Here is a 27,419-nt window from a genome sequence, read left to right on the forward strand (position 1 = left end):
AGCTTCTGATAGGCAAGAGTCAGTATAGAGGAGACGAGAAGAGAGGTTTTCACCCATCACCACACTCAAACTGCGATTTTTCATTGAGGGTCAATAATGGTATGGGGAGGTATAAGTTCCGATGCTCGCACGGAGTTAGTTATCGTAGATAATGCCTTAAATTTGATCAGGTACATTGAGGAAGTTCTCCAGGAACATGTTCAGCCCTATTACAGGTTTATCAGTGAAGAAAATTTGCTACTAATACACTATAACGCACGTCCGCGTGTCGTACGATGCGTATAAGAGTACCTTCAAGAGGTTATTATTGAAAAATTGGAGTGGCCAGCTCGTAGCCCGGATCTTAATCCAATAGAACACATCTGGGACATGCTTAAAAGAAACATAAAGTTCGATTCCAAACCAGCACCAATGTTAGATGAGCTTAGAAATACAGCTGGGGCCGTTTGGTACACTATAGCTCAAGTGGACATCAAAAATGTCTTCTAGAGTATGCCAGACTGGATGCAAACAGTGTTTAAGGAAAGAGAAGGATATATTAAAAGGTTAAATTTTTTTTTATGGAAACGTTCTTTCTAATTTTTGTGCATTTTTTAAGAAATCATTTAAATTTCACAGGAAAAGCGTAAATTCTTGTTTAATTCATATCTACGCGGTAGTACTTCTTATAAACTTCCAATTATTACTAAAAGTTAGTAAAAACATTAAAGTAACTAGTTTTGATTAAATTTTTATTGAATTTTGTAGTAGAAAAGAAATAGTGTTATTTTACCCAAAAATTTGCAGTGGCCAAGATTCCGTGCCGGTGAGTGTAGATAGAACTTGGCTTGATGATCGGCTCTATAAGTAAGTTACATAATAATTATAAATACTTATTTGATTTGAATGAATTGACTACTAGTAACTAGCCCGTCCCCGTAATGAACTATTTAAATGATTTAATAATCTTATAATATAAAAATGAATCGCAAAATGTGTTGGTAACCGCATAACTCGAGAACGGGTGGACCGATTTCGATAATTCTTTTTTTATTATATTCCTTGAAGTACCAGAATGGTTCTTATGTAGAGAAAACATAAATATGTACCACGGGCGAAGCCGGGGCGGACCGCTAGTTACTTAATAGACATGACTTCTTCCTAAGTTACGAGGTTAGACTGTTAAACTGATATTATTAGGTACCTATAACCTAGGTAGATACCTAATTATTAGGTATCTACCTAGGTATCTAATATATATAAATTATTAAATGTGTGCATATTATTTCATACAATACAATTTTAGATTTATAGTACGTTCAGCCCCTAGAAAAACAGTCTTCATTATACTATACAATATTATGAATCGAACTCAAACTCTTTCATCTTTGTCGCAAAATAATCACTGCCACAGGCACAGCCTACATTAGGTCGTTAGGCCACTTAACAATTTAACATAGGAATGACCATCAGTGTTGACAGTTGAACCGAGTTTTTACAGTGACTAGTTTTAACTCGACCTTAGGGTTTTTCTAAAATATTAACTTATATACTATTTAAAACTGTTTTTTATAATAAATGTATAGTGTCGTTAGTATACGTTTATGCGTATACTATATAGTTAGAATGGGCATTGGGCAGTATGAGTAAGCTTTAAACACTTTAAAGCTACAAAATGGCTACAAAGGTCCTTTCAACCATGCAATACTGAGTTCTGACTTCTGACTCTATCATGCATGGCTGACTTTATAAAAACTAACGATAAAACTTGTTTGCAAATGATACATTATATCTCGTTTTTCAGATATATCTATACTCGCGAATGTGAGATATGATCTCAAATTCTCAATCATCACTTCCTACTCCAAAGAAATAATTAAAAGCATTTTGTTACGCCAATTCTTTCAAGTTTCAACTGCCCGTAGTCTGCTGGCCGCTCACTCGTCAGTTCACCTTGATTATATAGCTATCCTTTTTACTCTTATTGCAGACGTACCGGTGCGATATCGCTTTCTCGTTTTCGCACACGTGTTCTTTTTTCAAAGATAAGATTACGCAGATGTACCTGGGAATGGTAGGTAGGTTAATGCCTACGGGGTTGTTGCATTTAAAAGGTTTTAGATTTTGTCGAATATATTTTTTTTTTAATTAATATTAAGTCGAGAAGTACATATTAGTGTATTAAATACTACATACTACTTTTGTATGAAAATATTATTGTCATTATTTTTTTGTTACAATTGTTTGTAATGTTACAACAGCTGTGAATTAATTACACTAACTTAATATGTACTGTAACATAACCATGTTACAGTATTAATAATATTATCTACTAAATAATCATTAAGATTTAAGACCATTGATAGTCACGAATATTTATTAATTCGTCATTCAAAATATTAGGAGTGCGTTAAAATGAGTGATTAAGTTTCAATTTCAAACAATATCAATTCATTAAAATGATATTAACAAGTCATTAATATACTTTGAAGGCATTGACTTCTCTTCATAGTAGTTTGTACATTTTGAAACGTCTACGCCACTTCATCTATGCCGTTCAGGCTTGTAACGCTTCGAAGGTTTTGCATCGCTTTGTAGTTTGTTGTGTCGCAGTCGTCGTCGCGGTAACTGCGTCGCCGACGCGTGTAACGTTACTCGTTTCGTGATCATATCAAGTGCAGTGCAACACGGAAATGATACGCTAGTGAACGTAAAAACACATTATAATGGCATTAAAAAAGGATTTCGACATCCCCGTAAGTGTGTTCAAGCAAATAAAATTACCAAAATCAGTGAAAATTCAAAAGGCGTTCGAGAAACTGTTCAAAAAGAATAACTATACCAAAATAGTGCAGAGTTAAATCGCTATTTGTATCTATTTAGTGTAGTTAAATGGCCGGTGAAGTTAGTGAATTTCGTAGAAGTAGTACACCGAAATTTATTGATACGGAGACAGAGTTTGTTGGTAGAGGGATAGTTAAACCGAGAAGTAGAAGCAAGAGTGGTAATAGATTGGTTAATACGTTGAGTGTGTCGGATGATAGTTTTTACAAGGATTTAGAGGACTACGTGCAAGAGATGTCGAGTTCACGGGATACTACAATCGAAGGGGACGACGTCTGGACGCAGTTACAGCAAAAGGAGTCCGACCTGCTTCTAGCAGCGGAGTTGGGTAAAGCGCTGCTGGAAAAGAATGAAGAACTTAAAAAGGAACAAGAGAAAGCCGCCGAGGAGTTCTCCAAAAAACTTGAGGTATGTTTTGCGTTCTTATTTGAATCGTATTGTACGATTTGATGATTTCATACAAACGTTGCAATTTGGACCATTTTCGTAACTCGTTTTTTACAAATGTGTGATTTATACGTTTGGCGAATTCGTGTTTCGTAAACTTGTTTTTTGTTACTCTTAATCGCGCAAACACGACTAGCCTATTGAGATTAAGTTTGCTAAAATACACTTTTTTCAACTAAGTTTTTAACATTACCTACCAACCTGGGGGCTGGGCGAGCGACGAGCAGGTACTTAAATTTGAAAACAATACCTAACAATTAAACATCAATTAACAAGTTGTAATTTAACTTTTAATATTAAGATTAACTAAGCTGATTCAAGTTAGTTTGTAAAGTGGTGTCAAGTAAATAAGCGAAAAATGTAAGTCCCACAAAAAGTCGTTATCTCTCTGCCGCCGTCATCTGGTTGAATCTGCTATTTGATTGAATGACTATAGCGCCTTCATTGAATGACTTCTGTGATGAATGATAGGCTATCTAGCACTGAATTAACTTTTCAAGTGGGACCTGCAGTTCCTTCGATTAGCAAGTTCTCCCAAACAAACTGAACTTAATAGGTACCTATGACTTGACTTGACTTAATGTCCTGTGGCTCCGTGGGGCCTGTGGGGCAGAGGGCGTCCACAGTGCGCCGCCATCGCATTCTGTCTTGGTTAGTTTCTGTGATCTGTGGTCTTGGGCTACGCACCTCCTGCCACGTCAACCCAATCGCCCTAGCCTCCGCCGCCACCGATCGTCGCCAGGATTGCCTAGGACGGCCACGCTATAGGTACCTAATACCTATAGTACCTACCTAATATTAGTATAGATTACTAGGTAGGTATATAGGTACGTACCACTATTTGTAGCATAAACTCAAACATACATACAGTACACAATACCTGCTATATCGCATGTTTACGATACCGATACCTTATCACGGAATCAATAAATGTACAATACTTCATACCTACTACAACTACAACACAGTGTTCTTTTGTGTTTGTTTCATTTCATAAGTATAAGTGGGCTATAGTAGTTATAGAAGCTTATGAATAATAATACTTTCCTACAAATAGGGAGCCCACGTTCCTAGGGACGACCACTTGCACTTCCGATTCACAAACGGGACCAAATGACAACAATTCTGTTTCATAGAAAAAAATAATCGATTGAATCACGTCAATCAGTTAAAATTAGCGAAGTTATAAAAAAATCTAATTGAGAATCTCCCTTTTTGAAACGTCGGTTAAAAAGCTGTGTTCTAGACTTGCAGAACACATTATGTATTCACGAGGAATTGATGTTGTTTATTTTTACCATAGATTAGGTACTGAATAGTTTTTTTACTCCTACGCAAAAACTGCTAATTAGGTCTGCATGTAATTCTTCATAGAGAGAGATTACCGTCTGGATTAGTGCCTACACACTACACAGGTTTTAAAACTAATCTTATTGGTTTGCTCATAGGTTTGCTGTATTAAGGTACTTCGTTTGCATTAATAAAGGTTCTACAAATAATTCATGTAGTTAAAAAAAAAGTCGGGTTGCACTCCGGGAGTGCCGGGCGCCGGCAGAAGTGAAAACTTGATTAACTATTAACGTTCAGCATGTTTGATATTTTGGAATGGTATCCGTCTTACGCATGGAATATAAGGGCTAAAAAAAATCGTCTTACGCTTTTTCGATCAGGCCACGTGTCCTGACGCGAGTTTTAGATTTTATACCCAACGCCGCTAAAGAAGTTTTCACTTCAAAAAAACGTAAAAAACCCATGAAATTATTGTATTGTCATTTGTCACTGATCCTTGAATATTCGAATTAAATCTGTCCCGGGCCGAAATCGAACTGTAACCGATCCTTGCCAAAATCGAGTCTAGATGACGTTACATACAAACATACAGGTGAAGCTAATAAAAGCGTGTTAAAATAAAGTAGGGTGTAATTTCAAGTTGATATCCAATAAGACTGCACCGAAACTGGTGAAACGAGTGTGCCGTTATGATGATTCAGATACCAATCCGGCTTCCGCGCCTCATTGTCTCGTGGGTTACTGTCCTCGTATCGATTTTGGAATAATAAATAAAGAGCATGAGCTAGCTCTGTTTTTGCAAAATAGCTTTTTAAAAATTTTCGTTTGGAATACTTACATATATTATTTTCTCTTTATTATAAAGTAGAAAAGTAGAGATAAAACATCTAACTATTTGTGAAGTTTGTTTTGGAAGCTAAAAGATTACAATTTACATGTAACTAAAGAAAACGTATGATATTTCGGAATCGGTTTCAAAACCCCTCAAGATAAGTTAGGTAGGTACATCGGTATCTTTGAAGCTGTTTCGTTTCGATATATCCTACTAATATGATAAATGCGAAAGTTTGTGAGGATGGATGTGTATGTGTGTGTTTGTTACTCTTTTACGCAAATACTACTGAACCGATTACAATAAAATTAAGCACACATATAGAGGGTAACTTGGATTAACACATAGGATAGGTTTTATCCCGGAAAACCCACGGGAAGGGGAACTATGCGGCTTTTCTTTGAAAACGCGGGCGAAGCCGCGGGCGGAAAGCTAGTTTCACATAGTTTGCGATTAAAACTACAATACTTTACCATAATGCCATGGAATACCACGCGTTCGCAGACAAATGACCTAACAGTACGCCAAAAAGAAAAAAAAACATCAAAAATTCTGGAAAGTTCCAACACCTTCTAAGAAGGAAGAAATAAATTAAGAACATTAAGTATTTGTATTTCACATAAATGTATTTAAGTACTAGCGGTCCGCCCCGGCTTCGCCCGTGGTACATAATATTTACGTTTTCTTACATAAGAACCATCCTCGTACTTCAAGGAATATAATAAAAAAAAAAAAATTATCGAAATCGGTTCAGCCGTTCTCGAGTTATGCGCTTACCAACACATTTTGCGATTCATTTTTATATATAAGAAGATGTAATAGCATGGAGCATGCGGCAGTGACCTAAAAATCTAGATTATGTATCCCGCGGCTAGACGACCTCCATCTTGTTTTTGGGTGCCTTGTGTATCTACATAACATTTATAAAATGTTTTGACTATCGATATATTTTTTTTTGTATTGTGTATACTATACACTGTATAGTTTTTAATAAATCTCATTAAAATGTAGTCCAAGTAATGTTAAATAGCTGAAAAATTTGTTTGTTTGGTTAGTTAAACGCAGACTCTCAGGAACTATTGATTCGAATTGAAATGTATTTTATGTTGAACTAGGTTTCCGCCCGCGGCTTCGCCCGCGCAGTCAAAGAAAAACCCGCATAGTTCCCGTTCCCGTGGGATTTCCGGGGTTGCGTCATTTTCCCGGGATAAAAAGTAGCCTATGTCCTTTCTCGGGTATCAAAATATCTCCATACCAAATTTCATGAAAATTGGTTCAGTAGTTTAGGCGTGATTGAGTAACAGACAGACAGACAGAGTTACTTTCGCATTTATAATATTATAGTATGGATATTCCATGTATCGGAGGAAGGCTATAAACTCAATAAAGGCATCACGCTACGTCCAATAAGATCGGAGTAGCAATGAAAAACGTTCAAAAATATTGTTGAGATCGGACAAAGTTAGTCAGCTAATGTCCACTTATTATGTGATTTCTGATCATATTAAATTAGGTATCTAAGGCCTAAGCTATCATAGCTAGTCCAACAAAATTAGTAGTCTCCTTGTTTGCACAATAACTACACTTTCCTTACCTCCAATGGGATTCGAACCCACTTATTAAGCCAGCGTTGCGCCAGCGGCTGGAATATAAAATAGAAATGAATCACTCTTAAGTAAGCCGGTCACGCTTACGACACTTAGGCTGTTTGTATACGAGCGGTTTTCAAGCGTTTTATCTATGAGATGGAGTGCTAAAACTATGACTTAAAATTACTAACTGACCTGTGCCCACTTTGTAACGAATAAAAAATAAGTACGTTCGTTAAAATGACCTTTTTCAAAACCACCTAAAAATCTTCACTATATCCTATGGAAAGGTTTCTTTAGGTTTATATTAGAAGTGAACAACTTACTAATACCTTTTCATTACAAAATAATAGCAACAATTGATGGGTATAAAATGTATGGTCTGTATGAAGAGTGGTATAGAGATATGCTGTACATTTTATTGTACATATATGAAATGATAATATACATAGCTTCGTTTGTAAAAAGCCTTACTGAGTCATACCGCTTAAGGTCTTTCCACCGTCTTGAATATTAGAAAATTTATTTATCCAATTTTAAAAACTTTACTGGTTTGCTCTAGTTTGGAAACTAAATTTTACATTCCTATCGCTATTTATTCAATCATATATTTTTAACGTGGCTTTAAAAATAACAATATATCGATTATCGATGAACTGCCTGTAAAAAATAGTGATACCTACATAGTCTTAATACAATATGTACATACAAAAAAACACTAGAAAAATAACACATTTTTGTCAAAAATGGGTATAAATACCAGCAAAAACAAGTTTTACATATTAATAACTAAGTTCTTGCTTAGTTTTAATTAAATAAACACTCGAATAAAAGCATTTATTCGCGTAATGATATTTTTAAAAGCACTATAGAGGCAAATTCGTGAGAGCGGCCCGAGGTCACGACCTCGTTTCGGTTTTAGCCAGTGTCGTGGTTCTTTTATTTTTGTTTTGTAAAATTTTGCTTAATTAAATAAATACCATCTGATAATAACCTTTAAGTTAATTTTATAAATGGTTAATTAAATAAAAACTATGTGATACTTTTATAATATGTACGTAAACACCACATAATATACAACAAAGTCACTTTCTCTGTCCCTATATCCCTATATGTATGCTTAAATTTTTTAAACTACGCAACAGATTTTGATGCGGTTTTTTTAATAGATTGAGTGATTCTCGAGGAAGGTTTTAGCATAGGTGTATAATTTTGAGTTTAGACAAAGCTGGCGTACACAGACGTAAACAGAGTACCTACCTACTTACATAAAAAAAATTAGACGAAAAAACAGTTTATATTCGGGCTACTGTACGACCCAGATAAATTGTTGTACATTATTTAGGTAGCTACATCAGAATTGAAAGATTTATCATTTAACAATAGTATTGCAGTACAAACCTATGTTATTAACACGTTATTAATTATGTACATATTCTCTTCTTTCATTTTATCGTGTAATACTGATAGTGGTGTTTGTAATGTAATGAATCATGGTGTAAACTATTTGTTGGTATGTAAATGGGACTAGTGCATGAATTAAATAATTATATTATATTGAAAGGTGTTTGCCTTTAAGGTTGAACTAGTTGTTATTTATTAATTACATATGCAATGAATGTCGTAAAAATTAAACTGTAGGTGGTTAATTCTAAGATACGTGTAGTGTTTTTGTGTTAAAACGTTTTTTTATTGACCGATTGTTATGAGGCATCTGGATCATCAGCCGAGTTTCTTGACGCTCTCCTCTGCAGAAACTTTCCGAACCGGTGATAAATATTAAATTATGTATTTTGTTTGTTAAATAGGGGCTCTTATTGTCGCAGAACAAGACTCCCTTTGGGTCATTGCGCTACTCTAGTACAAGTTATTGTATGTATGCGTTTTGACGATTCAAAAGCGCTTCTGAACTATCTTTGAATGAATAAATGCAGTTCGATGGTATAAGAGGTCTAAAGTACAAGCGAGCGGAACGCAGGCGAAGATTATAATATACAAAATACAATGAAATATTTAGAGTATTATTAAGTATCGCACCTGTCATGATAACCTTGTGTGTGATAGCTGTTATCAGATCAAGTGCTCATATCGGAGCATGAAGCTGGCACGCAACTATGCATTCCTTGTCTAAATTTTTGGGAATGATTGTTTTTAACAACAAACATGTTTTTTTGGAGAAAATATGTTTTTTTTAAGCTTTCAGCAGTGTTATTTAGTTGTTGTGGTATGGTGAAAATTTTTTATGTAACAAATCTATATGTGAGACCATAAATTTATCCCAAATATTTCTATACTGGAAAATAGATTAGTCATATAGTAACTACACTAATTATTTTTGAATGTATGCATAAATACTGCAGAACATATTGAATTAAAACTATGAGAATCCCATATAACAATCAGTTCAAAAACAAATAATACTTTCATAAAATTTGCAGAAATATGTAAGTTATTGCTATATATTTTAGATACTAAACAACAGAAATCCATTATTCTACCAAAAATTCACATTCAAATTATAATTCAGCTGAGGGCGATCCACCCTGCGCACGCGCAGGCCGGACTTGTATAATTACATACCTATATTGCGTGCACGGGAAGTGTATGATACACGGATGGACGGACGATGTTTTGTTAGTGTAGTAGATTTAGTTGCAGAGGTTATAAATTATCTGTTGTTGTAATTGTTCATACTTGATAGAACAAAAAACTAATTGTTAATTCGTTAGGATTAAAAATTCTCTAAAATTGTTAGTATTTTTTTTCTGAATCATCGGTAAAATACTTCGTTTTGATAGCCGCATCTCAGTGGATTTTGAAGATGCATCTGGCGCTAAATTGTATCACATATTGCTAAGTTTTTTATACATAATTGATACTTGATAAGTTAGGAATATGCCAGTGTCTCTCACGATTAAACCAACTCCACTTTTTTACACCCTGATAAGGACAAACTAACGTTTGCCAGCTATTAAATAAATATATATCTTACTAGCTTTCCGCCCGCGGCTTCGCCCGCGTTTTCAAAGAAAAACCCGTTCCCGTAGGATTTCCGGGATAAAACCTATCCTATGTCCTTTCTCGGGTATCAAAATATCTCTATACCAAATTTCATGCAAATTGGTTCAGTAGTTAAGGCGTGATTGAGTAACAGACAGACAGACAGAGTTACTTTCGCATTTATAATATTAAAAAAGTATGGATATATAAAAATGAATCGCAAAATGTGTTGGTACGCGCATAACTCGAGAACGGCTGAACCGATTTCGATAATTCTTTTTTATTATATTCCTTGAAGTACGAGGATGGTTCTTATGTAGAGAAAACGTAAATATGTACCACGGGCGAAGCCGGGGCGGACCGCTAGTGTACTATATAGTTGAAACTATACGTCAATAGTTAATATCTTGAAGTAATTTTTCAAACGCAGTCGGTCAAAAAACTTAACGGTTTCAGAGCGAAAGACGCGCGTTATTTCTCATAACGTATGCCTTTTTTCTATTTTTATTTCTTTTTCAGCTGAGACGTATAAGTAAATTCTTTTTTGTGTCTTATTTTTATTAATTTATGTTAGACGTGTTTAAAAAGCGTTTCCTCAATTAAAAATAACTATTAGCAAAGTACCAGGGCACCATAAGCCACCGGGCACCGACAGATGTCTCGTTGGTACCAGCTGTTTCCTGAGCGTTTTTGTCCTGCACTAGTTAGTGGCTTGGCGTGAACTTCGTTGAGTTTTGGGTTCGATGAATACAAAAAATGTTTGTATGCAAATTTTAAATACATATATATGATTTCTGGATAATTCATTGTAAGAAGAGCTTGTTATATTGATCTATTCTTAGTCTTGTTTGGTTTTATTGGTACAAATTGTTTTCTGTTTTTAATAAATTGGTTATTCCTTCCGTAAGCCGTAAGATTATGAAGGTTCTGTTTTCTACAGTTAAGGCTATTCTCTCATTCATTTGTTTGGTATAAATTTCGCATAAGGTATTTATATGCGTTCTTATTAGGCAGAACTTTCACTTAATTTAAATAATAACTGTGGTTACCTTTTCAGTTTTATATGCATTTCTATATACATATATAAATATTGTATTAACAAGAGCATAAAAGTGTATCTATCAGATTTGGTAAGTAAATCAGTATAATAAATATAAAGTATGGATAAATGAACTATCCAACACCACAGAATAATAACTAGTAGCTAGCTAGCTACCAACACTTAAAGAATTAACTATTGGTTTGAAACTGTAGTTTAACTTAATCTTGTTCAAACTATTCAGCTTTATAAGAATGCATTAATAATGTGATAATATGCTACATTTTACATTTCTAGAAATAAATGTTTTTTTCTTTCTTTCTTTGTTTTTACATTCATTTTGTTATAGCGAAACTGCATGCATGAAAAAAAAACGTATTATTGTGGTAGGCCGCCTTTTCTATTTCCTGTGTTTTCAACAATCTCTTGTTTTAGATACTTATCAATACGTTGGTTTAAACGTTGGGTTAAACGCTCGTTAGTAATAAACTGGGTTGTTATACTAATCACAGTTAACCGTTAGCAGTTAATTAAGTCTTACTCATGTTTTAAGAAACGTGAGGTGATGTAATGTTTTGTAAACTTAAGTAACTTGAATATTGTTGTAAATGTATGCACTACTTTGAGTATCAAAATTGCTTGTTAGTCGGTTTTTATAAACAAGATTTAAGTTCCTAGCACACCCCGGACACTCCATACAAAATTATCGTTTTGACAGTCACATTGTAGAGACTGCAAATGTGTGTGTTAACGCTTTATGGTTGGCACATTTGTGACTAGCGTAAAAAAAAAATCGCGTTTTTCTGATGAAATACATCCGTAAACAGCACAATATCTAACCATTTTCTACGAAAAACGATAATCACAAATCCAAAATAATAAAATTACTTTAAGTCAATTTGATTAATGTTGTCAATCTTCGTTGCGTATCGTCATTATGTATTCTGTGCAAGATTCTGTGTTCCTAGTTGTAATGTCAAGTCAATATTTTATGAATGAAATATTTTATCTTAACTATCATTTTAAATTTGAAGTTTGTATGTTATATTCTCTATCCACTACAAAATCTGTTTTGAAATATAATAAACGCAACAAACTATAAACTGACACTCTAATACCATCAACGACGTATCAAAAAGATAGACAGGTACACCAACAATATTGTATTTTAAATGTTAACGGCCGTTTATATGTCCCATCCTTTCTCTCATTCACAAAACAGTATGTTACCTCTCGCTCGCGTACACGAGTCGGGACCTGAATTGCTATTCTGGAGCGGTCTACAGAAAGAACTTACTATACTTATACACTTGTTCTAATCTAGTTTTTTCATCTACAGCTGAATATTAGGGCACCATAGGTTACCTAGGTCCTAGAGCATTGATACAGGCAATATAAAAGTACCCGCATGACAAGATAAATTCCCATTCTATTGTTCTAATATAGTTTTTTGATCTACAGCTGAAGACTAGGACACCATAGGTTACCTAGAGCATTGTGTGGTACAGGCAATGTAAAACTACCCGCATTACAAGATAAATTCCCATTCTTTTGTTCTAATTTAGTTTTTTCATCTCCATCTGAACAAGACTAGGGCACCATAGGTTACCTAGAGCATTGTGTTGGCTAACTGTACCGTGTCCGTACTTCACACAATTATCGATAACGGTGTTAGATTGTGTTTTTATGACGCCATGAATGTGACGTCATGAATAACTGTAGATGACGTTAGATTCATTGTTAACTTAACTAGCTGCTTATCCTGGTTCTCAGAGGGTTAAACCGGGATATAGAACTAAAAAAATACATTCTTCATTTATCTGTCTGTCCCTATGTATAGGTACTTAGATCTTTAAGACTACGGGTTTTTTGATGCGTTTTTTTTTTAAAGATAGTGATTCAAGAGGCAAGTTTAAATGTTGTACAATGCACATCAAATTTAATACTTAATTTAGTACCTACATTATTTAATAGCGTTGCACCCTGTGCGGAGTCGGGGTAGAGCTATGTAAATGACTTATACCTTCCACTTATAACTAAAAAAAATGTGTTCTTGTAGTTAATTTTACACGTATTTATTGACATATAAGCTGATTATAAATCGCGTTTAAAATCCGTTAAAAACTCTTAAAATTTCTGTCATAAATAATTTTTATATAAGTGCACATTTATGTTTATATAAATAAGTAACGTTATAAGGAATTAATTATAGAATGGGGTTATATCGTTAAGTGTAAATATCTTATGTCAGTTAATATGTATTTACCCTACTTTGTTAGTATTATGGTGCGTCTACACTGATCTTAAGTTGTTTATTTAAGATCAGTGTAGACGGACCATTATATCAGTTATTAATTGCTTATAGGTTTTTTTAAGTAAATATTGTTTTAAAGTATAGATACACGTAAATAAATTGAAATAATTTGGAAAATCCAAAAGTGCACGCCTCATAATTTTTTTTTAATAATTATTTATTAATTATTATTTTTGTTTATTTAATAACAATTAAACCACATCGAATCAGACCCTGAAAAATGAAAGGGTTCTATTCCTGAGCATACTCAAGCGTAAGAGAAAAAAAAAGACTCGATTAGTAAAGTATTTCGGTCGCTATCGTGTTAACAAGAAAATCCTCCGCACATACAGACACACGGACGTCCAAGACAGAACTTTTTTAAACTGTTTTTTAACTAGTTTAAATAACAAAAATGACATCAAAAATATCATGAATGTTAAAAATAGTGTTTTTTCTTAATATGTGTGTGTATGTATTATCTTACAAGTGCAATGTATGATACATAAAGACATTTTAAGTTTGAAAAATCAGATGTTTTGCGCGAAGTGACAGTAGTACCCACCTCAACGCTTCGCTTATGAGGCGTGCAAAAGAAATTAATATTATGACTGTTATATTTTTAAATTTATGAGCCATGGTAGATACTTGTTTATGAAATCATCAAATATTTTTGTTGAATACGATTTTTTTGTAACTAGGCCTATCGTTTTGCTTGCGTGAACTTTAAATTTAGGTATTTCTAATGCAACTGCCTAATTTATACATTTATAATTTAAATGAATAACACAATAAATTCTTGAAAGTTTTTTTAGATTCTAGATCAATATGACCTACCCACATCTGTTATCTCGAGAGCTTGTCAGATGCGAATATTTTGATAACAATCGTGACGTTAGGAATTTCTGAGATATCTTGATTTCAATTACGTGCAGAAAGAAATGTTCTGAACATTGTTCTGTAAAGCCGGCTACTCACGTACCTGCCCCGCAGGGGCAATATTGGAACAATCTCAGTTGCACGGCGGCGGTTGGAGCAATTTCAGCTGTTCTCTAAATTGCCCCTGCTTGCCTTTACACATCACAATTAAGGAGCCAATTAAGGGTGCAATTACAATATTGCCACTTCAGGTACGTGAGTAGCCCGCATTAGATGTATTATTATGTCTCTCTCCATAATACACGGGTACCACCAGAAGGAAGATACCCGGTCCTTTGGAAGGCTTACGTGGGGACACAGGTCCAACACGCAGAGGCCCTTTAGAGAATTTATTATTAAGTTTTAAATATTTTTAATGCAACAGTTAAATTAACACGACTATATTTTTACTTAATATTTCCGAATATGTGTTTGTTTGTTTTTCACGTTCGAACAGAGCAATTTTATGATATGATTTTGACTGGAGATTACTCCAGCTGCAGCGTCTGCATCGTCCGCAAATGTCTCATTCCCAAAGGATTTTTTTTACTGAAGCCCCTGATGAAAAGCTAGTTATAAAATTATCTTTAAAAAAATAGTAAACAACTAGCTTCCGCCCGCGACTCCGTCCGCGCGGATGTCGGTCTTCGCGTGGATGGTTTATTTCTCCATTTTGAGTAACTCTGACAATGACATCTTATAAAAAAAAATAATTACATATTTGGGTTTGGTATCGATCCAGTAACACCCCCTGCTATTAATTTTTCAATATTTTCAATGTACAGAATTGACACTTCTACAGATTTATTATACATATATGTATAGATTTTGTGTTTGATTTTGTTATAGTAGAAGGCTCGACGTACCTTGGAGTCTTTTCTTACACTTATCCTTACATGCAGACGCAGTCAAGTTATAATTAATTAAAACAATTAAGTAAATTGCTATCACAATACACATATTTATTATTTCATACGTAACTAAGGTACCCTACTTTCCATTTATGATATAATCCGAAATTATATGGCACTTTCTTTGTAAAACGGATCTTTATGATTTTGACATAGATTTGTATTCATGAACGATTTCTTTGTTGTTAAGTTTATAAATGCTGGAAGTTATGAGTTTCAAAACATTTATATTTTAATATACGTCACTACATAGTATAAACAAAGTCGCTTTCTCTGTCCCTATGTCCCTTTGTATGCTTAAATCTTTAAAACTAAACAACGGATTTTGATTCGGTTTTTATAATAGATAGAGTGATTCAAGAGGAAGGTTTTAGTATATAATTTATTAGGTTTTAGACAAAGCGGGCGAAGCCGCGGGCGGAAAGCTAGTGTAATATAAGATCGAACAATATATAGGTATTCTACTTTTCATACCCCTAAGTTATAAGAGTAAGGCAGAACAACGTCTGCCGGGACATCTAGTAGATTTGTAAATATGGAGTTAGCTCATATATTCCTGATATGCACACAAATTTTTATGAGAATCGGTCAAGCCGTTTCAAAGAAGTTTAAGTTCAAACACTGCGACACGAGAATTTTACACATATACTAGCGACCCGCCCCGGCTTCGCACGGGTGCAATGCTGATACTAAATACACTACAGAAAAACTGTGAACGTTGTATATAAAAACATAGCGGCCCGCTCCGGCTTCGCACGGGTATAAAATATATAGCCGGGCGGCCGGCCGGTACCGCCGCAAACGCTACGTCCCGCAATTTTTAAATCTGTAATATCTTCGAAAATATTCACTTAAATCATATGGTGTAGAGGGCCATATAGATCTATATTAAATGAACAATGTATTCAAGGTATTTAATTGGTTAAGGATTAATGCTGTATTGGTTAAAATCGCTTCGAAAATTAGCCATTATTTGTCGTAATTAGTAAATGACAAAAAAAAGTTATTGTGGGTTATCCATAAGAGATAGTCATATACCACCGCGGACTTTTCTGTAGAGTGTAGACCTTTTCAATGTGTATAATACTTAGTACATTATTTTGATGAAACTCGTAGGGTTCAGCCTGCGTTTGCAATGTAAGCGGCAAAAATGTAATTTTTTACGACATCACATTAGAAACCTCAAAAATAACAGTACTTCTCCACTATTTGATGGATGTTATTATACATATAAACCTTCCTATTGAATCACTCTATCTATTAAAAAAACCGCATCAAAATCTGTTGCGTAGTTTCAAAGATTTAAGCGTACAAAGGGACATAGGGACAGAGAAAGCGACTTTGTTTTATACTATGTAGTGATTTGCTATATTCTTTTTTGTATGTTTCAATTACCAAATCCGTATAGTGGTTTTAATCCGTTATCTAATCGTAAATCCTATAATGTGAAATTAAAACGTCCGTAATGATATAAAATCTGTATATTTTCATATAGTTGGTAGGTACCCCTCTTGTGAAGAATTCTCAAATATCTGAAATTACCCCACATATATTATTTCTATAAACACAAACTTACACCAAATGTTCTATGACGACGCGGTTGGCGCAGTGGTCAAGTAACTGCCTACTGAGCCGACGGTCCCGGGTTCGATCCCCGGTCAGGGCAAATATTTGTGTGATGAACTCAAATATTTGTTCTTGGGTCTGGGTGTTATTATCTATATATATGTATTTATTAAATATTATATTTATCGTCGCCTAGTACCCACAACACAAGCCTTAATTGAGCTTACTGTGGGACTAGGTCGATTTGTGTAATAATGTCCTATAATATTTATTTATAATATTTATTTATTTTACCATATTACATAACGGATTACGGAATATATCTACTCAAAAAATGTCATAAAATATTCGTCAAACCGTTTTCATCGGAGTGTAGTTACTAACACTGTGACATGAGAATTTTATTAACATAGATTGATTCTCAGGTGTTAATTTCCAAGATAAATATCACTATATTTTATTCACGCTAAAACACCTTTCAATATACTATTTTATACGCGTATAAATAAGTTATAACATAGCAGAAACCCCACAAGTTCGATAGATGCTAAGCCGGTATTGATCAAATTACAACTTTATATATATTACTAGCGACCCGCCCCGGCTTCGCACGGGTGCAATGCTGATACTAAATACACTACAGAAAAATTGTGAACGTTGTATAGGTATAAAAATATAGCGGCCCGCTCCGGCCTCCGGCATCGCACGGGTATAAAATACATAGCCGGGCGGCCGCAAACGCTACGTCCTGCAATTTTTAAATCTGTAATATCTTCGAAAATATTCACTTAAATCATACGGTGTAAAGGGCCGTATAGATCTATATTAAATGAACAATGTATCCATGGTATTTAATTGGTTAAGGATTAATGCTGTATTGGTTAAAATCGCTTCGAAAATTAGCCATTATTTGTCGTAAAAAGTAAATGACAAAAAAAAGTTATTGTGGGTTATCCATAAGAGATATACATATACCATCGCGGACTTTTCTGTAGACCTTTTCAATGTGTATAATACTTAGTACATTATTTTGATAAAACTCGTAGGGTTCAGCCTGCGTTTGCAATGTAAGCGGAATAAATGTAATTTTTTACGACATCACATTAGAAACCTCAAAAATAACAGTACTTCTCCACTACTTAATGGATCTTATTATACATATAAACCTTCCTCTTGAATCACTCTATCTATTAAAAAAAACCGCATCAAAATCCGTTGCGTAGTTTCAAAGATTTAAGGGCGCGTATAAAGTCAAATCACCAATCAACTTTTAGTTGATACGTGTAATATTCAAGACCAAATATAAAAAATAAAATATATGTAAAACTTGATGATATTTTCGATTATATTGTCAGATCAAAAACATAAAATATTGAAATTGACTCGATAGAAAAAATTCACGAAGTTACCTCTAAATTTCACACTTTTACGTTTTTTACTGGACATGGTAATACTTATTATGATTTTTTTTTCATAAACAATTATATTAAAACATTTGCAATATATTTGTCAGAGCATTTTGTGTAATTACTTTTAGTTTTGGTTTAATCACGATAAAACACTTTTGGCGCTTACTATATTTTTAATTACGCAAGAAATCATCTTCCATCGCACGTTCCGGGAGCTAAAAACATAATTCTATTTCATACATCAGACGCTATCGCTCCGTTGAGACGAGTAGACCACGCTAAAATTGCTGCGCCGTGTTTTATAATTACGCCGAATATTGATTTGTTGAAAATGGTAAACAACAAAATGAAAAGACTTAAGAAACGAGAACTAAAGAAGATTCAAATTGAAAAGATAACTAAATGTCGAAGGTAATAATGTATATAATGTATAATATAATAGTATTGTTATAATATTAATAAATAATAATTATAATATAAAAAGATAAGTCTTGATTTACCTATTTGAGAAAGTTTAGTTAGGTAAATAAAATTCATAGTGGTACCTAATTCTTACAGTCGCGGTGCAATCAATCAAGTCAAGAAAGATTTATATTATTATTATTACTATAGGCAGATCCTATGTTCGCTCCAGTAAATAATAATATCAATAATATGTAAACCGGTTGTGAATAGTACATATATATTATATTTACAATCTGTATTAGATAATCATACATAACATCTATACATAGGTATAACAAATTCGTACGAAAGTCAAAATTGTACTTACATTGAATAGGTATTTTTTTTATAATATACATATGTATATGTATATATATAATATATTCATAATCTGTATTACATAGTAATATGTAGTACATATCTATACATAAATATAGTTTTTAGAATTTTTGTATGTGTGTCTGTATGTAGGTATGTCTGGGCTCTAATTTTGGTGCAGATATAGCTTGAGACCTGAGAAAGGTCATAGGATGAGTTTTATCCCGTAAATAAAAAAAACTGTCTGTGTTTGTCTGTTTGTTTGTACACGCTAATCTCCGGAACTACTGGACGGATTTGAATGAAAGTTATTTTGTTGTGTAGGTACTATTATATTATCCGGGAAATATAAAATAATAATTTATTTTGAAAACTGAAACACCTGATGCAGAACCGCAACAGACCACCTAAACTATAGATTCATTTGAGAAAGTTTATCCAGGCGAGTTTGGATATTATTATTTGTGTAAATTCTGTAAATTCGTTTCCGCGAGTTGAGTATTCATGCGACGATATTTATAGATACCTACATTCATAGTGCAACACACTGCCTTGCCTACAATTTACAAAGACACTTTTTATACTTAGTTATGTAGGTACCTAATTCCTACGGTCGCCTTGCAAATGCAATCAATCAAATTGACCCTGTTTGAAAGTAATTTACTAATTTCACAGAACAATTTTAAATTTGGAAAATGTGGACCCTCACTCTCAACCTGTGTCTACTGACTATTGCCACGCAGAAAAAAATACTCCAGAAAGGTACCTGCTAAAGTTACCAGCTGTCGATAAAATAATACGTAAATTTCGAAGAACTTTGTAATATTTTATAAAGGATAATTTTTATTTTTATTTTTAGAATAATTGCTGAGTCGAAAAATGTCGTACAATCTAATAGTCCATTGAATAAAAAGTTCTAGAGTGCGTGAGTTAGTAACGTAAGATGTTTCTTCGGAAACATGTCAAGAGTCCCTAGGTAATAAACATACTAAAACCCCGGGCCACTAGGAGGAGCCCCGGAGTGGGGGGAGGGGGAAAATGGGTCCATTTTTTCATTTTTCGCTTAAATCTCAAAAACGGTACATGTTAGAGAAAAACTTTCAAGGAAAAGTTGAAAGGCCATAAAATTATCTACAAGTTGTACCTGAATCATTTTTTCCTATATCCTACCGTTTCTGAGTTATACGCAGTAAAACATGATTTTGGCTCAAACAATTTCCACATCAATCGATCAAAAAATATTTCTTTCTTCCAAAAAACTCAAAAGTGCTACTTGTGACCGGTACTGATAGATTGCTCTTAATTAGGTCTATAATTGGTAAAATAAACACATTCCTCCATGGAAGCCTTTAGGAGGAATCGATTGTCAAAATATTATATTATGGTAGTTTGAGTTACTGAACTTGATCTTTTTATTTTTTTCTTCCAAAAAACTCATAAGTGCAACTTGTGACCGGTACAGATAGATTGCTCATAATTGGGTCTATCATTGATAAAAATACCAGATTCCACCATGGAGGCCTTTAGGAGGTATTGAATTTTATTAGGGTAGTTACGATACATGAACTTTTTAACTAACTACCCTAATAAAATTCAATTCCCCGTAAACGCCTCCATGGTGGAATCTGGTATTTTTATCAATGATAGACCTAATTATGAGCAATCTATCTGTACCGGTCACAAGTTGCACTTTTGAGCTTTTTGGAAGAAAAAAAATAAAAAGTTCATGTATCGTAACTACCCTGATAAAATTCAATTCCCCGTAAACGCCTCCGTGGTGGAATCTGGTATTTTTAGCAATGATAGACCTAATTATGAGCAATCTATCTGTACCGGTCACAAGTTGCACTTTTGAGTTTTTTGGAAGAAAAAAATAAAAAGATCAAGTTCAGTAACTCAAACTGCCCTAATATAATATTTTGACAATCGATTCCTCCTAAAGGCTTCCATGGAGGAATGTGTTTATTTTACCAATTATAGACCTAATTAAGAGCAATCTATCAGTACTGGTCACAAGTTGCACATTTGAGTTTTTTGGAAGAAAGAAATATTTTTTGATCGATTGATGTTGAAATTGTTTGAGCCAAAATCATGTTTTACTGCGTATAACTCAGAAACGGTAGGATATAGGAAAAAATGATTCAGGTACAACTTGTAGATAATTTTATGGCCTTTCAATTTTTCCTTGAAAGTTTTTCTCTAACATGTACCGTTTTTGAGATTTAAGCGAAAAATGAAAAAAATGGACCCATTTCCCCCCTCCCCCCACTCCGGGGCTCCTCCTAGTGGCCCGGGGTTTTAGTATGTTTATTACCTAGGGACTCTTGACATGTTTCCGAAGAAACATCTTACGTTACTAACTCACGCACTCTAGACCCCCCTTGGAGGGACTCATTCAATGGACTATAACCAAATTAATCAAAATAAAGTTCTGGAGGAATGTGTGTCGTCGACTGCGTATGTTTATTTAAAAATAGTATCTATGTACTCGCTATTTCGACAGACTTTTTTTACGGATTCGTGCTCTATACTGTTTCCCTAATATTGTTTTTTTTTTATATATTACATACAGACAGTTTTTACTTTTTTTATTGTTTTATAATATGTATAGATTATCATTAATAATTATAAACAAATAATAATAAAAAGACATATTACATAATTTGTGATGATTTCAACTTCACTGTTTTATACAATTATTTTAGACAACATACCTACTAACTACCGAAAATACGCGTTGAACGAGCGAAGAATATTGTGTATAATTTAGCGTGCGATGAACTTTACGTACGTTGGATGAGCCGGGTGTATGAGGGTATTGTGAGGGCGCGCGGCATGGCGCGTAATGTGCGGGGCTTAATCGTAGAATTATCTGGCTTTATACGCCTTCTTAAGCGTACAAAGGGACATAGGGACATAGGGACAGGGAAAGCGACTTTGTTTTATACTATGTAGTGATGTTCAGAGAAACATTATTATCACTTGAGTGCAACAATGTTTTTAGAAGATATTCTTTGACTTAATAAAATGATTATTAAATAATTATTTAATGTAAGTAGGTGTGTTATTTCATTACAAATTTTCATAAAAAAATTGCAACAAAAAATAGGTTTTGCACGCCTCATAAGCGAAGCGTTGAGGTGGGTACTACTGTCACTTCGCGCAAAACATCTGATTTTTCAAACTTAAAATGTCTTTATGTATCATACATTGCACTTGTAAGATAATACATACACACACATATTAAGAAAAAACACTATTTTTAACGTTCATGATATTTTTGATGTCATTTTTGTTATTTAAACTAGTTAAAAAACAGTTTAAAAAAGTTCTGTCTTGGACGTCCGTGTGTCTGTATGTGCGGATCCTTTTTCTTGTTAACACGATAGCGACCGAAATACTTTACTAATCGAGTCTTTTTTTTTCTCTTACGCTTGAGTATGCTCAGGAATAGAACCCTTTCATTTTTCAGGGTCTGATTCGATGTGGTTTAATTGTTATTAAATAAACAAAAATAATAATTAATAAATATTTATTAAAAAAAAATTATGAGGCGTGCACTTTTGGATTTTCCAAATTATTTATAATTTGCAGTTCGTAAAATTTGATACTTCCCCACTTGAAATAAATAATTAAACCTATAAAATACCTACTTAGTAATATATCGATATAGTTTATTTTAGAACATGTCTCCAATGCAATAGGACACCACAAAATGTATTATAATAATACTCAATGACATTTTTTATTTGCTTTTAAAATGTATTGGGGCGTATCGAATTTTGTTATTATATGAACTAACTGTATTTGAGAGGCTTCATGCGTGAACTTTATATTAACTAGCTGTTGCACGCGGCTTCGCTTAGCTTTATGCAGTTCATGTGATCTCAGTGGATGTCATGTAAATTCAGAATCATTTTAGTGACTTCCATAAAACTTATCCGATAGTCCTATTGAAATTATAAATGTCTTTCTGTATGTTTACTGTTACAGCTCTTTATGTCTAAACCACAGCACCGATTTAGATGTGATTTAGTGTGCAAATAGTTGGAGAGTAGAAAGTGTTGAATACGACAATAGTTGATTCAATTTAATTTGGGTTTGCTCGCGTATGAAACCGCAAGACACAACGAGTCTGCTAAACGTTTTAAGCAAATATGAAAAACGTACGTCTTCACATATCTCACAAACTACTAGACTGATTACAATTTTTATTTCATTTCAAATTATCTGGTTTAATCATGCAGTATTAAAAGATATCAGTTAGACAAAATAGGTTCATAATTATGTAACCTTTGAAGTTGGTATGAAATATTATATATCATGTCATTGGTTAACCAGGATGTGGTTAATAAATAGAATTTATATAGCAATATGCGAATTGAGACGTTAACGTAGTGTCTGTTTATAGACGGCGAATAATACATAATCTGTATTAGAACATTAAAGTATTAAAAGTATTATTGTTACAAACATACTTATTTTTAGTATTAGGTACAGGTACATTATTATTAGGTACATTATTAGGTACATTATATTATAATAATGATTTATCGGTTGACTCTGTTTCACATTACTCTGTGACGGATGTTTGTAAACAATAAACATAACTACATATTATAGACGAAATTCTTGAGTTTGAGTTTGTTAAATTCAAATAATGAGAAGGTTCTGATTATCCCTTGTTATTAAACTCAAACTCAAACTCAAACATTCATTTATTCAATTAGACTACTATTTAGTAGCACTTTCGAATCGTCATTACATAGTATTTTTAACATTTACCACCGATTCGGAAAGCAGTATCTATGGAGAAGAATCGGCAAGAAACTCCATAGTTGCTCTTTTAAATAATGTCAATAAATTTACATAATATGTAACTTATATCTAACTACATAATATGCCAAAGAACTGTCCTGTTAAAACAAAGTCCTGAGTCGCATCTATCTGCCAATATATTCTGCACCGTTTTTTAATCCGTTTTCGTTCATGTAGGTACCTATAGCGTTGTTCTGGAGGAAGGTTGTAGTATGAAATAATAATTTGTTAATATAGACTAAGCGAAGCATCTATCGGAAAGCTAGTTCATAATCCATACTAATATTATAAATGCGAAAGTAACTCTGTCTGTCTGTCTGTTACTCAATCACGCCTAAACTACTGAACCAATTTGCATGAAATTTGGTATGGAGATATTTTGATACCCGAGAAAGGACATAGGCTACCTTTTATTGCGAAATATGTACCACAGGCGAAGCCGGGGCGGACCACTAGTATTTAATATAATAATATTTTCAAAATATTATCTATACTTTGTATTCTTCTTCGTCGCTTGGTAACAAAAGCCTAGCTTAAACTGTATCTAGACAGATCTACAGCCAAGGTTTAGATGTAACAATTAGTATTCCTAAAATGTATCTATTTGCATACAATTCGTGACCTCGTCGTAGTTTGTGTGCCATAAATTGGCCGCGATATATTGCCTCATAAATGATAAATTAATGACATTAATTTATGGCTGTTTTGTTAAGGATTGTTTTTGAATAGGAACAAGTTGTACAAAGCCTAATTAGTCGTAATTTACATATGTTCAATTATCATATTATTCGATCATGTGCCGATTGTATCGCTTACTTGTAGTTTTATGTATGTTTTTTTATGTTAATAGATGTTTTAACTGTAACACTTGTATTATAAATAAAATTAAATAATAAATAAATAAATATTATAGGACATTATTACACAAATCGACTTAGTCCCACAGTAAGCTCAATTAAGGCTTGTGTTGTGGGTACTAGGCGACGATAAATATAATATTTAATAAATACATATATAGATAACACCCAGACCCAAGAACAAATAATTGAGTTCATCACACAAATATTTGCCCTGACCGGGGATCGAACCCGGGACCGTCGGCTCAGTAGGCAGTTACTTTACCTCTGCGCCAACCGCGTCGTCATTATGATATTATTTATTTCATTATGTATATTAATAAGGTTTAAAATACTATACAATTATTTATTAATGTATATTTTTATTTACAGGTAAATGACTGTCCCTAGCCCATAATATATTATGTGTTGGGTGAGTAATTTAATAAGAATTGATAGACCCACAAAACACATAGCTATAGCTACTTATTTTGTTATAAAAATGCATAAATACCGTTAAAAATAAACATATAATATACATAACTTTTAACTTGTTATGCTCTGTGTATTATGTTATTAACGATATTATCATTAAATATTTATAATTTACTTAATCCATATTGCATGTATGCATATAAATATTTCTAAATCAATTCTATATATTTCTTCATTGCAATTAAATAATTCCAATAATGCACATTCATTAATATTTAACTGGATAACTGTTGAAGTTAGGGTTGCCACCGTTTAAAAATAATCGATAAAATATCTTAAGAATAAAATACTAACAAACTAACTATATTGTATTGAAATGTATTTTTTTTAAAGATCTTGGTCAAAGATAAATAATCTACTATGAAATAATGTAGACCGTACATATTATGTATCTATATTTATTTAACGTACCTACTCTGTTTGATGTACCTATGGGCTATGTCTATGTCTACAATAACCATAAAGAACACATATGCTTTTTGAATCTATATATATAAAACTCAAAGGTGACTGATATAGTGATCTATCAACGCACAGCCCAAACCATTGGACGTATCGGGCTGAAATTTGGCATGCAGGTAGATATCATAACGTAGGCGTCCCCTAAGATAGGATTTTAGAAAATTCATCCCCTAGGGGTAAAATAGGGGATGAAAACTTATACCATGAAAATTTATCTTTTCCACGCAAGCGAAGCTGCGGGCAACAGCTAGTTACATATATGTACATAAATTTCGGGTGCCATCTCTAAAAATATTAACTCTTTACCTAACAAAAACAACTACAAAAATCATTTCACCCACACAAAATAACAAATAACGTTACCAATTATTTCTAACAAATACCAGATGTTAATATAATAATGCTAATAGTGTAAAAAGTGGCAGATGTAACAAAATGCCAAGTGTGCACCTTGACATGTGCAGTTATTCGGCGTCACCTGAGCTATTGTTAATAAACACCAATTCTTAAGCTTAGTATGGGATCAGATCGTGCCGTGTGTGAAAATTGTCCTGAAATATTTATTTATTATGTATTTATTTATTATTCTTTTGTTTCATTTTAAGGGTAATACGTACATAAATTTAATGGGGTTTAATGATTTTTAATTGCAATTGATATATTTAGAGAAACTTCAGTTTCTTGCCGGTTGTTCTCCGTAGTGGTAAATGTTAAAAATATGTAATGACGATTCAAAAGTGGTTCTAGAAGAAGTCTAATTGAATAAATGAATGTTTGAGTTAGAAATGAATGTCTATTAACAGATTATTATTAACACAATTAATTGATTGTATTATTATCTCGATGTTAGGCTTTACAGCGAGTATGGTCACGAGCAGTGTGGCGATTTAAATCCAATAAAATAGTCTATAATTACGAGTGATACGACACTTACTTTAACAGTTCATACCTACTAATTAATAGTTTGTTCATTCAATAAGTAATTAGTAGTTTCTTTATTTCAGCCCAGATGAAACTAATAACTGATACTCTAATTCATATTTAAAGGGACTCAAAAATATTTAAAAATATGAGAGTTACCCTCTTATATTTAATTCCCCCTAAAACAGGAAGAAGCTTCCGTCGGAAGTTGTTAAGTGTTTTTTATGAGCTTTTAAATACGTTTCTTTATAAAATTGCTAAGTTTGAATATTGATAAGATGATTTTTTATTTCGTTTGCGATAACGTAGATTTTTCTTATCAAACTCAAACTCAAACATTTATTTATTCAATTAGACTTCTTCTAGAAGCACTTTTGAATCGTCATCACATATGTTTTAACATTTATCAAATAAATAATGTAGGTATGAAATATTGATTAAATTAAAGTTCGATATTTTCGGGAATTATGTTCTATTCGATTTATATTTTTGATAGCCTTTAACATACCTAGTTTAAGAGATTTAAAACGATTTTTCCCAATGACTCTATTAAGTATAGTTACTAGTAGACGCGGCATACGCCAACATCATTGCACTAAAAAACAGCGTAATTAATACATACCTACTTACTAACGCATTATCATCAATACAGTTGTTCTCTTTCACTCTCACGCACGAGACATAATACATGTCTCACTCATGTACTTCGTAATAACAACTCCCGATTAAAATATAAAAAGAACGTCCAGCCACGACGCTGAATGGTGCGTGACTAAGTGAAACTCGGGCACTTAGCTGAGTTTTTTCTTGCCAAAATAGAGAGCGGGTAACGTATCTAGCTTTTTTATATATCATAGATTTTTCCAGACAGTACATACATGATACAAGTACACATTAAATAACACTATCATTTACTATCTAGCAAGTATTGTGGTGTCAAATACATACTTGTCATATCGCAACGTCCAATTTGTACGTAACGAGAGGTAAGTCTGCCAATCATGTGGT

At 33.2% G+C, this 27,419-nt stretch overlaps 1 protein-coding gene across 2 annotated transcripts in view; it reads left to right on the forward strand.

Moving 5' to 3' along the window:
• Positions 1 to 2,583: 2,583 nt before the first annotated feature.
• The window catches only part of LOC149479120 (bicaudal D-related protein homolog), an 86,432-nt gene continuing 61,596 nt past the window's right edge, over positions 2,584 to 27,419 (forward strand). The window contains exon 1 of one of the 2 annotated variants that reach the window (XM_089708838.1): positions 2,584 to 3,231. In XM_089708838.1, the coding sequence (XP_089564964.1) occupies positions 2,872 to 3,231 (360 nt within the window). In that variant the 5' untranslated portion in view covers positions 2,584 to 2,871. Of the gene's footprint in view, positions 3,236 to 27,419 lie in introns of both variants that reach the window. The other variant, XM_089708839.1, reaches the window with a different exon arrangement.

The sequence above is a fragment of the Colias philodice genome, chromosome 21 (assembly GCF_061535455.1).
Source record: "Colias philodice isolate Cphi_HAF_F1 chromosome 21, ilColPhil1 Martin Lab GWU primary, whole genome shotgun sequence".
Taxonomy (NCBI): Eukaryota; Metazoa; Arthropoda; class Insecta; order Lepidoptera; family Pieridae; genus Colias; species Colias philodice.